At 38.2% G+C, this 12,706-nt stretch overlaps 1 protein-coding gene across 1 annotated transcript in view; it reads left to right on the top strand.

Annotated features, from left to right (window-relative positions):
- Window positions 1-12,359, top strand: part of TRPM7 (transient receptor potential cation channel subfamily M member 7) — a 118,528-nt gene extending 106,169 nt beyond the window's left edge. The window contains exons 35-39 of the mRNA XM_079767471.1: window positions 93-175; window positions 339-544; window positions 2,159-2,210; window positions 2,316-2,422; window positions 10,878-12,359. Of these exons, the coding sequence (XP_079623597.1) occupies window positions 93-175; window positions 339-544; window positions 2,159-2,210; window positions 2,316-2,422; window positions 10,878-11,008 (579 nt within the window). The 3' untranslated portion in view covers window positions 11,009-12,359. The remainder of the gene's footprint in view (window positions 1-92; window positions 176-338; window positions 545-2,158; window positions 2,211-2,315; window positions 2,423-10,877) is intronic.
- Window positions 12,360-12,706: the final 347 nt, after the last annotated feature.

Raw genomic sequence — 12,706 nt, 5'->3', positions numbered from 1 at the left:
TGGAACATTATGTTTTCACTTCTAAAGTATAATAAACCAAATAAAATCTTAGTGGTAATATTGAACAAGGGTTTGTTTTTTCTATTCTGTAGGAAATTCAGCAACAGAGAGCAGCACAAAAGCTCACATTTGCCTTCAACCAAATGAAACCCAAATCCATACCATATTCTCCGAGGTAAGTCTTTGAATTTTTCTGGAATATATAAATGTTATGTGGATAGCATTCTCTTTTGACCTTATTATTGATGTTGAATATGTAATTATTTGCTTTATTTTAAAGATCAATTAGAACTTTTTAAATAAAACTACTAGTAATATCTGTAACTATTTTTTATAAGGTTCCTTGAAGTTTTCCTGCTGTATTGCCATTCAGCAGGACAGTGGTTTGCTGTGGAAGAATGTATGACTGGAGAATTTAGAAAATACAATAATAATAACGGTGATGAGATTATTCCAACTAATACACTGGAAGAGATCATGTTAGCCTTTAGCCACTGGACTTATGAATATACAAGAGGGGAGTTGCTGGTACTTGATTTACAAGGTAAATCGATTGAAATATCGCTGAAGTGAAATTGTGCAGTAGGTTCTCAGCTATTCAAGTGTTATGAATAATGTACAGAAATCTGCTAATTTATAGGTAGATAAAATCTTAGGTCAGTAGAATCTGTTTTAAAAACAAGTCAATAACAGCCATAGCATATAGCCATCAGAGCCCTGAATCGTGGTATATGCCTATCTTAATTGTTATTTAGGTAATAGAGATATTTTGATAAGCAAAAATACCCTATTCTGCTCTTATATGTGTAGCCTTACTCTTTTAAAAGTATGAAGACTTTCTTTAAAACACAAGTATATCTGTTGTTCCTGGTGTTGCGTTTTATCTCTCACTGTGAACTAAACTACCTAAATATTTAGTGGCTTAAAACAAAATATTTGGTGGCTTAAGACAATCATTTTATTTGCTTGTAATTCTTTGGTTGGGGAATTTGGATGGGGCGTAGTGGGGATTGCTTATCTCTGTTGTTCCCTCAGAGGGTTTGAATGACTGGATACTAGCTTGCCTAGCTTGACTGGAGTCAAATGCCTGAGGTCTCTGTTTAGTGACAGCTGAATTTGTCAGTACTCCACCAAGTGACTAGCTTATTTTGCTTTCTCATAGCATCACAGTTTCAGGTAGCTAGACTTCTTTCATGGTAGCTGGTTTCTTCCAGAGAGAAAGCAGAAACTCTTAGAGCCAGGCCAGACCTGGCCCAGATTCCTCCTACCACATTTTACTGCTCAGGGCAAGTAATAAGGACAGCCCAGATTTAAACCAGCACTTGATCAGTGGAGCAGCATGTTAAAAAACAAACAAAAAAATGTGGCTTGGAGAGGGCAGGTTTGCTCAATGTAATGTCAGTGCAACTTCATGGTAGGGCCAGAGGAAAGTAAAACAGCAAGTTTCCAGCTCTGCCTAGAAGATAGTTTTACATTATAGCTTTTTTAAAGTATATTGATTTCAGAGAGGAAGGGAAAGGGAAAGAGAGATAGAAACATCAGTGATGAGAGAGAATCATTGATTAGCTGCCTCCTGCATGCCCCCTACTGGGATCCCACCCACAACCCAGGCATGTGCCCTGACTGGGAATCGAACTGTAATCTCCTGGTTGACCGTTGCTCAACCGCTGAGCCACCCCAGCTGGGTCACTGTCTTATTCTTTATGTTATCTGAAACTTTTTTAGGAAGATATATTTATACAGAGTGGGGCAAAAGTAGGTTTACTGTTTTTTTAAATGGCCTATAGATTATGCCTCTATGACCCTAGTTTTTCTTTGCTAAATGAAGTGCAACAATGGCAGATCGTGTAGACCTTTTGTATAAGCAGATATTTGTTTGCAACCTTGGCCATGTTGCATCAGAAGCTGGTGCCATCAGGAGCATACCTACCAACTCTGACGCTTAACTCTGAGTCACAATTGCAGGAGCTGCGTTCTGGGTGCAATGTTGAAGTCATAAGACAAGCTATGAAATATCAAGAGAGAAAAACTACACTCTTTTGAGTAATTTAACATTATGTAAATGCTGCTATAAAATCTCATGATTATTTTTATTATGCAAATGTCAATATTTCATCAATCATAATATAAATTAACTTTTTTACATATACGTATAAAGGCGTGGGTGAAAATTTGACTGACCCATCTGTGATAAAAGCGGAAGAAAAGAGGTAATAAATTTTAATAAGTTTTATTAAGACAATTTCATAATTTCAAGTTCTACATTTCTACTTGTATAAACTAACCTTGTTTTATTTAAACTACCAATGCCATAGATCCTGTGATATGGTTTTTGGCCCAGCAAATCTAGGAGAAGATGCAATAAAAAACTTTAGAGCCAAACATCACTGTAATTCTTGCTGTAGAAAGCTTAAACTTCCAGGTAAACATTTTCTTAATCAGTATAATGTATAAATTGTTAGTAAAACTTGTTACTGCAATACTTTATAAGGCCAGAGGCACAAATATATGATGTTGGCTATAAATTAATCTATGCTTTCTTTCTTTATAAAAACACAAAGTTTATTCATTTAATATATATTTATTATGTGTGTGCTAGAGCCAGAAATTGTGCTAAATGTTGATAATACTACAATAGGGAACTAGACAAGCATGGTCCCTGCCCTCATTGGAGTTTAGTCAGATCTTGAAAACTGACAAGATTAACAGAGTTACAGGACTGTCATTAATGCCAAGCAGAAAAAAGAGAACAGGTAAGCAGATCACCTAATACAAACCTAGAGGTTAGGGAATGCTACCAAGGGAACTGACAGTTTTGTCTAAAACTGAAGGAGGAATAGACTTTCAAGTTAGCCTGTCAAAGAGTTGGGAAAAGAGTATTCCATGAAGCAGGAATAGGAACTACAGATACAGTCTGTTGGGATAGTAACTTTATCTTTGTATTTGAAGAATTACAAGCTATTATTGAATTATAAGTTACTAGAGGCCCAGTGCATGATTGAATCATGCACATGTAGGATCCCCTACACGCTTTTGCTTTCGATCGCGGGGGAGCCGGGTGCCTGTCCGCTAGTGCACCAGGCACCCAGCTCCCCCGCTTTTGATGGTCCGCGGCGGGACGTGAGCTCGCTGCCCCAGAGGCCCCTTCTGTTCCGCAGCACAGCCATGGCGCAGACGCTGGCCCAATTGGCTACCCCGGCCACCCCGAGTCCCGCCCCCTGCGCCTCCCGCTGGCCCAATTGTGGGCGTAGCAGAGTGATGGTAATTTACATATTACCATTTTATTAGGTAGGATAGTATAAACCAGTGGTTCTAACATTTTGGTGTGCATCAGAATTTCTTGTGGAACTTTTTAAAAATTACAGATTCCTGGGATTCACCCTTACGCTACATTTTTAAAAGTCCCTCTCATTATAAGCAATAATGTAGTCACTGAAAGCTTGGACTTGGGAGCCAGACTGCATGGTTCAAGAAAATACCTATATTATAATATCTTTTTTGTTGATTTCAGAGAGGAAGGGAGTTAGAGACAGAAACATTAATGATGAGAGGAATCATTGATCGGCTGCCTCCTGCACACCCCCTACTGGATATCGAGCACACAACCTGGGCATGTGCGCTTGACCAGAATCAAACCTGGGACTTTTTAGTCCACAGGCTGATGCTCTATCCACTGAGCCAAACCAGCTAGGGCAGAAAATACCTATATTATAGAGGCTTTTCTTTTTTTCGTATACCTTATATCCTGCAATCCTATAACCTTGCTAAACTCACTTAGTTCTAAATTTTTAGGAGGTTTTTGTTTGTTTATAAAGTTGTTAGAATTTTCTGTGTAGACAGTAAATAGGTTTTTTTGGGGGAGGGGGTTAAATGTTTTGATTTATTTATTTATTTATTTATTTTTTAAGAGAGAGGGGAAGGGAGATGAATGGAGAGATAGAAACATGGATGGATTGACTGCCTCTGGCACGCCCCCTACCAGGGATTGAGCCCCCAACTAGGGCATGTGCCCTGGCCCGGAATCGAACCAATGAACTCTGGGTCATGGGTTGATGCTCAACCACCACGCCATACCAGCTGGGCAGTAGATAGAGTTTTATTACCGCCTTTCCAACCAGTATGCATTTTACTTTTCTTAAATAGGAATAATGTGAGTAGACACCTTGCTTTTCTTCATAATCTTAATGGGAAAGCATTCAGTCTTTTACCATTAAGATGATGTTAACTGTAAGGATTTTGTAGATGCGCTTCCTTGGGTTGAGGATATATTCTACTACTACTTGTTTCTTGAAAATGCTTATCCTGAATGGATATTGAATTTTGTTAGATATTTTTTCTGCATCTATTTATGTGACCATTTGGTTTTTCTTCTTTAATTGGTAAATAATACATGGATTGATTTTTGAAATGTTGAACCAGTCTTGCATTCCCAGGGGACACTCCACTTTATCATGATAAATTATCTTTTTTATGTATTTCTGGATTCAGTTTGCTAATATTTTCTTGAGAATTTTTGTCTCTGTTCATGAAGAATATTGATCTATGGCTTTTTTTTTTCTTGTCTGTCTTGTTTTGATATCTAGGTAATAATAACAACCTTAAAAATAAGTAGGAAGTGTTCACACCTCTTCTGTTTTGGGGGAACAGATTATATGGAATTGATATCATCCTTACTTTAAATGTTTGGTAGAATTGTCTAGTGAAATCATCTAAGTCTGAAGTTTTCTTTGTCAGATGGTCTTTAAGATTTTTTAAAAATAAATGTATGACTGTTGAGGCTATCAGTTGTTTTTTTTTAATATATTTTATTGATTTTTTTCAGAGAGGAAGGGAGAGGGATAGAGAGTTAGAAACATCAATGAGAGAGAAACATCGATCACCTGCCTCTTGCACGCCCCCTACTGGGGATGTGCCTGCAACCAAGGTACATGCCCTTGACTAGAATCGAACCTGGGACCCTTCAGTCCGCAGGCTGACGCTCTATCCAATGAGCCAAACTGGTCAGGGCTATCAGTTTCTTTTTGAGTGAATTTTAGTAGTTTGTGTCTTTCAAGGAATTGGTTAATTTAATTTAAGTTGTCAGATTTATGGCCAAAGTTGTTTATATTACCTTATTTTTTTAACTAGAGACCCGAGGCCTGGGAGGGACCACAGGAGGGCTCTAGGCTGTGTCTGGCCCGTCTTGCTCAGTCCCAATGGGCCAGACCCCAGCAGTGAGCTAACCTACTGGTTGGAGTGTCTGCCCCCTGGTGATCAGTGCACATAATAGCGACTGGTCGACTAGTCAACTGTCTGCCCCCTTGTGGTCAGTGCATGTCATAGCAAGCAGTTGAGTGGCCTTAGCATGTCATTAGCATATTATACTTTGATTAGTTGAACAGACGACTGGACACTTAGCATATTAGGCTTTTATTATATAGGATGTCTGTGGTGAGTTACTTCTTTCATTATGGTAATGCTTTTTGTTTCTTGGTCAGTCTGCTTAAGGTGTGTCAATTTTATTGATATTTCAAAGCACCAGCTTTTGTTTTTATTGTTTTACTCTATTTTCTGTTACCTATTTCATTGATTTATTCTATTTATTATTTCCATCTTTCTGTTTTCTCTGTGTTTACTTTGTTTTTCTCTAGTTTTTTAAGGTTTATTATTGATTTAGATTGGAATTGGGTTGGATTATTGGCTTGAGACCTTTTTCTTTTTATATATATATATTTTTTATTGATTTCAGAGAAGAAGGGAGAGGGAGAAGGAGATGGAAACATCAATAATGAGAGAGAATCATTGATCAGCTGTCTCCTTCACACCCCCAGCTGAGGATTGAGCCTGCAACCCAGGCATGTGCCCTGACTGGGAATCGATGCTCAACCACTGAGCCACCAGGCGAGACCTTCCTTTCTAACAAAACAATTAGTGCTACAAATTTCCCTCTAAGCATTGTGTTAGCTGCATCCCATAAATTTTGGTAGGTTTTATTTTCTTTAAAATGTTTTTTATTTCTCCTGAGACTTCCTCTTTGACCTATGGATACTTAAAAGTGGTGTGTTGTTTTTTTAGTTCTCAAATATTTGTAAATTTTCTGGTTATCCTTCTGTTGTTGATTTCTTGTTTAATTTCATTATGATAAGAGAACATACTTTACATGATTTCAGTTAAAAAAAAACAACCTTTACCATATATAGCCTCTCTGATGAACATTGCATATCCACTTGAAGAGAATATTCTATTGTTGGGTGGTGTATCTATAAATGTTAATTAAAGAGCCCTGGTTGGGTAGCTTAGTTGTTTAGAGCATCATCCCCATATGCCAGAGATATCTGGTCAGGACACATACAAGAATCAACCAATGAATGTATAAATAAGTGGAGCAACAAATCTCTCTCTTTTTTTTCTCTCTCTCATACACATATATCAGTAAATTTAAAAATTTTTAATGTTTATTGAGGAAAGTTTTTTTGATAGTGTTCAGGTTTTTTTATATTCTTGTTGATTTTCTGTCTAGTTGATTACTTAGAGACCTCATTTCTAAGTATAAATGTGGATTAATTTGTTTTGCTATTCACTTCTACTAGTTTGTCCTTCATATGTTTTGAAGCTTTGTTCTTAGGTGCATACACATTTACAGTTCTTAGTCTTCTTAGTGAATTGATTATTTTTATCATTATGTAATGTCATGGTAATTTTTTTTTGTTTTTAAGTTTACTGTGTCTGATATTAACATAATATTCTAGCTATCTTTTTTTGTTGTTGTTGTTAATCCTTACCCGAGGATATTTTCCCTATTCATTTTTTTAGAGAGAGTTGAAGGGAGGGAGAGAAGTAGAGAGAGAAGTGTGAGAGAGATACATCTATTCGTTGCCTCCCACACACACCCCAACTGGAGCCTGGAATTGAACCTGCAACCGAGGCATGTGCCCCTGACTGGGAATCGAATGCTCAACCTTTCAGTGCATGGGCCAACGCTCTAACCACTGGAGCATACTGGCCAGGTCTCTAGCTATCTTGGTTAATGGTTTCATCAGATGTCTTTCCCAATTTTTTACCTATATATATTGATTACATTTAAAGTGAGTTTCTTGTAAATAGCATATAGTTGGGTCCTGTGTTTAATATGTTTTTGATCTCTGATAATTTCCATCTTTTCACTGATGTTTTAGAACCTTTATATTTAATGTAATTGTTGATGTGGTTAGTTTTAGACCTGCTGTTTTGTGTGTATGTGTGTGTGTGTGTGTGTGTGTTTTCTTATTGATATCTGGTTTGTGTTTTGGGGTGGTGAGGTCTGCCTCTCTGTTTTAATATTCTATATTTTTATCTTTACATTTAGTATTTTGCTGATCGCTTTTATTTTCTTTATCTAGGAATGTGTATATTTTTGCCTTCATTTCTGTAGGATATTTTCACTGGATCTAGAATTTTAGGTTGACACTGCTTTCTATTTAAGCACTTAAAAAATATCTGGCCCTGACCGGCTTGGCTCAGTGGATAGAGCGACAGCCTGCGGAGTCAGGGGTCCCAGGTTCGATTCCGGTCAAGGCATGTACCTTGGTTGCAAGCACATCCCCAGTAGGGGTTATGCAGGGGGGCGGGGCAGCTGATAGATGTTTCTCTCTCATTGATGTTTCTAACTCTCTCTCCCTTTCCCTTCCTCTCTGTGGAGAATCAATAAAATATATTTTTAAAAATATATATTCTGCTGCCTTCTGGCCTCTATTACATCTGATGAAAACTTTACAGTCATTTGAATTGTTCTTTCCTTATAGCTTCTTTCAAGATTATTTCTTTGTCTGTTTTTCAGCATTTTGATTCTGATTCATCTAGTTGTAGCTTTCTATGAGCTTATTCTGCTTTAGGTTTATTTAGCTTCTTGAATTTGCATATTTATGATCCTTATTGAATTGGGGGAGTTTTTAGCTGTTAGTTCTGCAAATATTTGTTCTTCATCAGTCTTTTCATTTTTTTTCAAAGTTCTAATATCCCATGATAAGAATATTAGAACTTTTGATATTGTTCCCCAGGAACTTGAGACACTGATTTGCCTCTGGTTACATGATTAGTCAACAGCATTATCAGGGCTTGAATTATAATTGTGTTTTTCTCCATTGTTCTTTGTATACAGTACAGCTACAAATACATTTGCATTCCCTAAGTTCATCCTGGCATAGGTTTGATTAAAAATTTATCAAAAATTATTCATGCAGTAGCAAATATATACTTGGGATAATTGAATATAAGCTGTTACTCAGATTAAAAATGAACAGTTCATATTCTAAAGGACAGTTCTATTTTATATGGAGATAAAAGTATAAGGGTATATACATGACTGTGGTTAGTTTCAATTATAAATGTGATATTACTGCATTCAGTTTTCCAGTTCTGCAACTATTGTATTATCCTATATAATAAAAGGGTAATATGCAAATCGATCGAACAGCAGAACGACCGGTGTAACGACCGGTCGCTATGACACGTACTGACCACCAGGGGGCAGGCACTCAACACAGGAGCTGTTCCCTAGTGGTCAGTGCACTCCCACAGGGGGAGCGCCACTCAGCCATGAGCTGGGCTGACAACTGGCAAGCACAATGGCCTACCTCTGTGGCAGTGCTAAGGATGTCCAACTGTGGCATCTTAGCCACAGAGAGCAGGCCTAAGCCATCAGTCAGACATCCCTCAAGGGCTTACAGACTGCGGGCTGAGGGACCCCCACCCCACCCCCCTGAGTGCACAAATGTCGTGCACCGGGCCTCTAGTATGTCTATAACTTTCTAAGTGATTTCATTCTATCCCATAGCTATAAATGCCGTCTACATACTAATAGACCAAATTTAACTGCCTTAACTTCTCTCTTGAGCTCCTAATTCTATATTGTTTCCTTCATTTCTACTTGCATACCTTAAAGCATCTTTATAAGTAACATGTTCAGTCTAGAAATTTCAACTTTTATTTTCCACCCTTGCTCACAAAACTCTGCTTCTCCATTTAATTAATGGTTACCCTAGTTGCTCAGAACCTAAAAGCTAGCCAGTTCCTTTTTTCTCTCACCTTTCATAGCCAATCTGACAAAGTCTGTCTACTGTAATTCTGAAATCTCCATGAAACTATCAATTTCTCTTCATCTTCAGTTGCCACCATTTGTTTCCTGGATTTTTGCCAATTGCCCCTAACAGGACTTCATGGGACAGAATAGTCATTTAAAATAAATCTGATTTTGTTTCTCCCTTAACACTGCTTAATAGCTTCCAGTGCATCTTCATTGTAATCTGTACTTTCTACCATAGCTTGCATCCCATAAGTCTGGGGTCAGGAAACTTTTCTGTAAAAGGCAAGGTAGCAAATATTTTAGGCTTTGTGGGCCATACGGCCCAGGTCACAGCTACCTAGCTCTACCATTGTAGTGCAGAAATAGCCATGGACACTCTAAACAAATTATCCTGGCTTCATTATTTGGTAAATAAAACTATTTACCAGAAATAGCCAGCCACATTTGGTCCACAGACCATATATATATATGCCTAAGTGACCATCGCAACCAAACAGACAACTGAAAAGGCTGCGTGGGGCGACTAGGCCGGCAGGGGGGTTAGTGAGGGGCGACCAAACGACCGAGCAGCGGGCTGTGTGGGGTGACCAGGCTGGTGGGGGGGCAGTGAGGAGTGACCAGGCCGGCGGGGAAGGGGCGACCAGGCTGGCAGGTGGGGGCAATTAGGGGCAACCATGCTGGCAGGTGGGGGCAGTTAGGGCTAACTGTCCTGTGGGGCGGGTAGTTAGGGGCGACCAGGCTGGCGGGGGGCAGGGTAGGGTAGTTAGGGGTGATTGGGCCTGCAGGCAGAGGCAATTAGGGGTGATCAGGCCAGCGGGGGGAGGTAGTTAGGGGCGATCAGGCCAGCAGGGGGGTCAGTGAGGGGTGATCGGGCTGGCAGGCAGGTCAGTTGTTAGGAGCCAGGGTCCAGGGATTTTGAGAGGGATGTCCGACTGCCGGTTTAGGTCCAGTCCCTGGGATTGGGCCTAAACCGGCAGTTGGACATCCCCCAAGGGGTCCCGGATTGGAGAGGGTGCAGGATGGTCTGAGGGGACCCTGCCCCCCCCACCCCCGTGCATGAATTTCGTGCACTGGGCCTCTATAATAATAAAAGTGTAATATGCTAATTAGACTGGACAGCCGAATGACCTTCTGGACGAAGCTGGGGCTGTGAGGGCTGAGCCCCTTGCACGAATTTCATGCATCGGGCCTCTAATAGTTTTATAACCCTTGTCCATTAACTGCTGCTTGACCTCATTTTGCACTAGTTTTCCCCTCATTCACTACATGCAAACCATGCTGTTTTCTTGCCATTCTTTGAACACACCAAGTTCCTTTCCTTCTTACCGTCTGCAGTTAGCCTCCCTCTTCCTAGAACACTCCTCCTGAAGCTTTGATAGTCATTTCTCAGTATTCAGGCCTTTACTCAGATGTTGCCTCCTATGGCTTTTCTAACCCGCCCTAAAGGAATCACCTTATACCATCTCTAATGTGGCCTTCATCACACTGTTTTCTTTAAGCACTTGTTACTATTTATAATTCTGTCATTTTTCTTTTTGTTTTTCTTTATCCACTAGAAAATAAACTCCATGAGAACAGGGACCTGGTCTGCCTTGTTCATTTCTATGTTTCCACACTCAGACAAGTTACTCATGGTCAGAGCATAATAATTATTTGATGAATGAATTATTTCATTTTTATGTTTATATATTTTGTGGCTTTTGAATTTATAACAATCTGGTAGAAAATAAATCTGGCATATTTAGATGAAAATTGATATAGAAATGTTCTTAATTTTCCATTTCTAAGAAATACTGACCTTTTTTCTCCTTTTTTTTTGTTGGGGTGGTGAATGTAGACCTGAAGAGGAATGACTATACACCTGATAAAGTTATATTTCCTCAGGATGAGCCTTCAGATTTGACTCTTCAGCCTGGAAATTCCACCAAAGAATCAGAATCAACTCATTCTGTTCGTCTGATGTTATAACTGAATCATTGGTTTTGCCTACAACTCACAACAATGTTACTGTGTCACTTTTCATTCAGGAGGAAATTGTTTGGTAATACAGAAAAGTGTGTGCAAATTGAATACTATACTAGTTCTGGAACAGTTAAAAGGTCAAATCTTTTTTGTTTTTGTTTTTCATTTTTTCACCAATTAAACTAGTCAGTCAGAAACTCCCTATAGGATACAGCTAGCTAGCAGCTGTTAAAATTTAAAGGTAAAAGAAAATTAGTATTTGTAACTTCTTAAAAGCAGAGGACTTTGACTTTGTTCTGATGAGGGTGATCCCTCATGTGGTGCAATACCATTAACCAAAGTTAGGTGTCAGTGCAGATGTTACTTGCTGCTGCTTGACTGCCATTCAGCTAGCAAAATGAAGCAATCACCCAGCCTTTGGGTTAAATGGCACTCAGACATCTTCCTCAGTGTGTTTTAGGGTGTTCAGTGATGGTTCACTAGTTTGCAGCTAGATGCTTTTTGGCAACAGGAAAGGTGATGACTTGTTATAATTCTAGATCCACAGTTAAAAAAATAAAAATAAACCCAAGCATTTTCTAAGAGAGACTTTATGAATCAGGGTTAGGTTCCATAATTAAAGATAGAGCCAATTTTTTGTCAAATAGAGCCGAAATTGTGCAGAAGTATAAGTGGGTTTTTTAAGCATTGTTTTATGAAGTTATTATAACTAGAAGAAAGCCATGTAGACTTCTTTAACCTAAATATATCAAAGGAGAAACTTAACTCATTGTTCAAGAGAAGTTACCTTGTGAGAAAAGTTAAAGTACTTTTTTCCTATTTATAGTTCTAGTGGCAACCTGGAAGTTACATATTTTTCCAAAGATTATGTTGACCAGTATATCAAATCAGAATGTAAACATGAACTCTTGCATATATTTAAAATTGTGTAAAAGTAACCAAACATGAATTTTTTTGTGGTACTTATTTAAGAAATTGAGTTAGATTATCATGTCGGGAGATTGCAATGCAACTTTATGCTAATAAAATGTAATTTAACTGCCCCAGATATTGTTGAATACTCAACAACAAGGAAAGCTTTTCATCTGACTAAAGTTTTATTCTTTGATATTTTTTTTTCATTTTGTTTTGTTTTCCTAGGTACTAATTTTAATTTTTATTGGGAGAGAGCAGTGTAAATCTTACTTGTATTCAGTAGTGTATCTCATAGATACAGACAAGGCAAGAAGAGAAATAAACTGTTTAAATAAGTGTTTAATATTGATGGGGGGAGAAAAATGTATTAAAAGATATTATACTATATACATTTTGTATATCATTAAATCTTTAAAAGAAATTAAATTTATTCTTGTTTACAGATGTTTAGTGAGTTTAATCATTCTGAAAAAGTATCTATTTTCAGTATTTGTTTTCAGAGTATCATTTTTTTAAATGAACCATTTGCACACCTATGCTTTTTGATCCCCTGTCCTATACAATGTTTAAAGTGATCTTGGTTTCCTGCTGTGTTGTTTTTCATCTGTTCATGTTTTGTCAGAAAACGGGGATATAGGTTATCTGCTGATTAACTTTATGTTGATTATTTTTATAAGATACCTCCTTTTCCACCTTACGGTTGAACTGTGTTGCTTCCATGGGTACCATCTGATGTCTTACCACACTAGATTTTATACTTTGCAGAGGAAAGGACCCTTGGCATCAAAC

Source organism: Cnephaeus nilssonii (genome assembly GCF_951640355.1).
Source record: "Cnephaeus nilssonii genome assembly, chromosome: 4".
Taxonomy (NCBI): Eukaryota; Metazoa; Chordata; class Mammalia; order Chiroptera; family Vespertilionidae; genus Cnephaeus; species Cnephaeus nilssonii.
The sequence above is the reverse complement of the archived record's forward strand: the minus strand, read 5'-3'. Positions and strand labels throughout refer to the sequence as shown.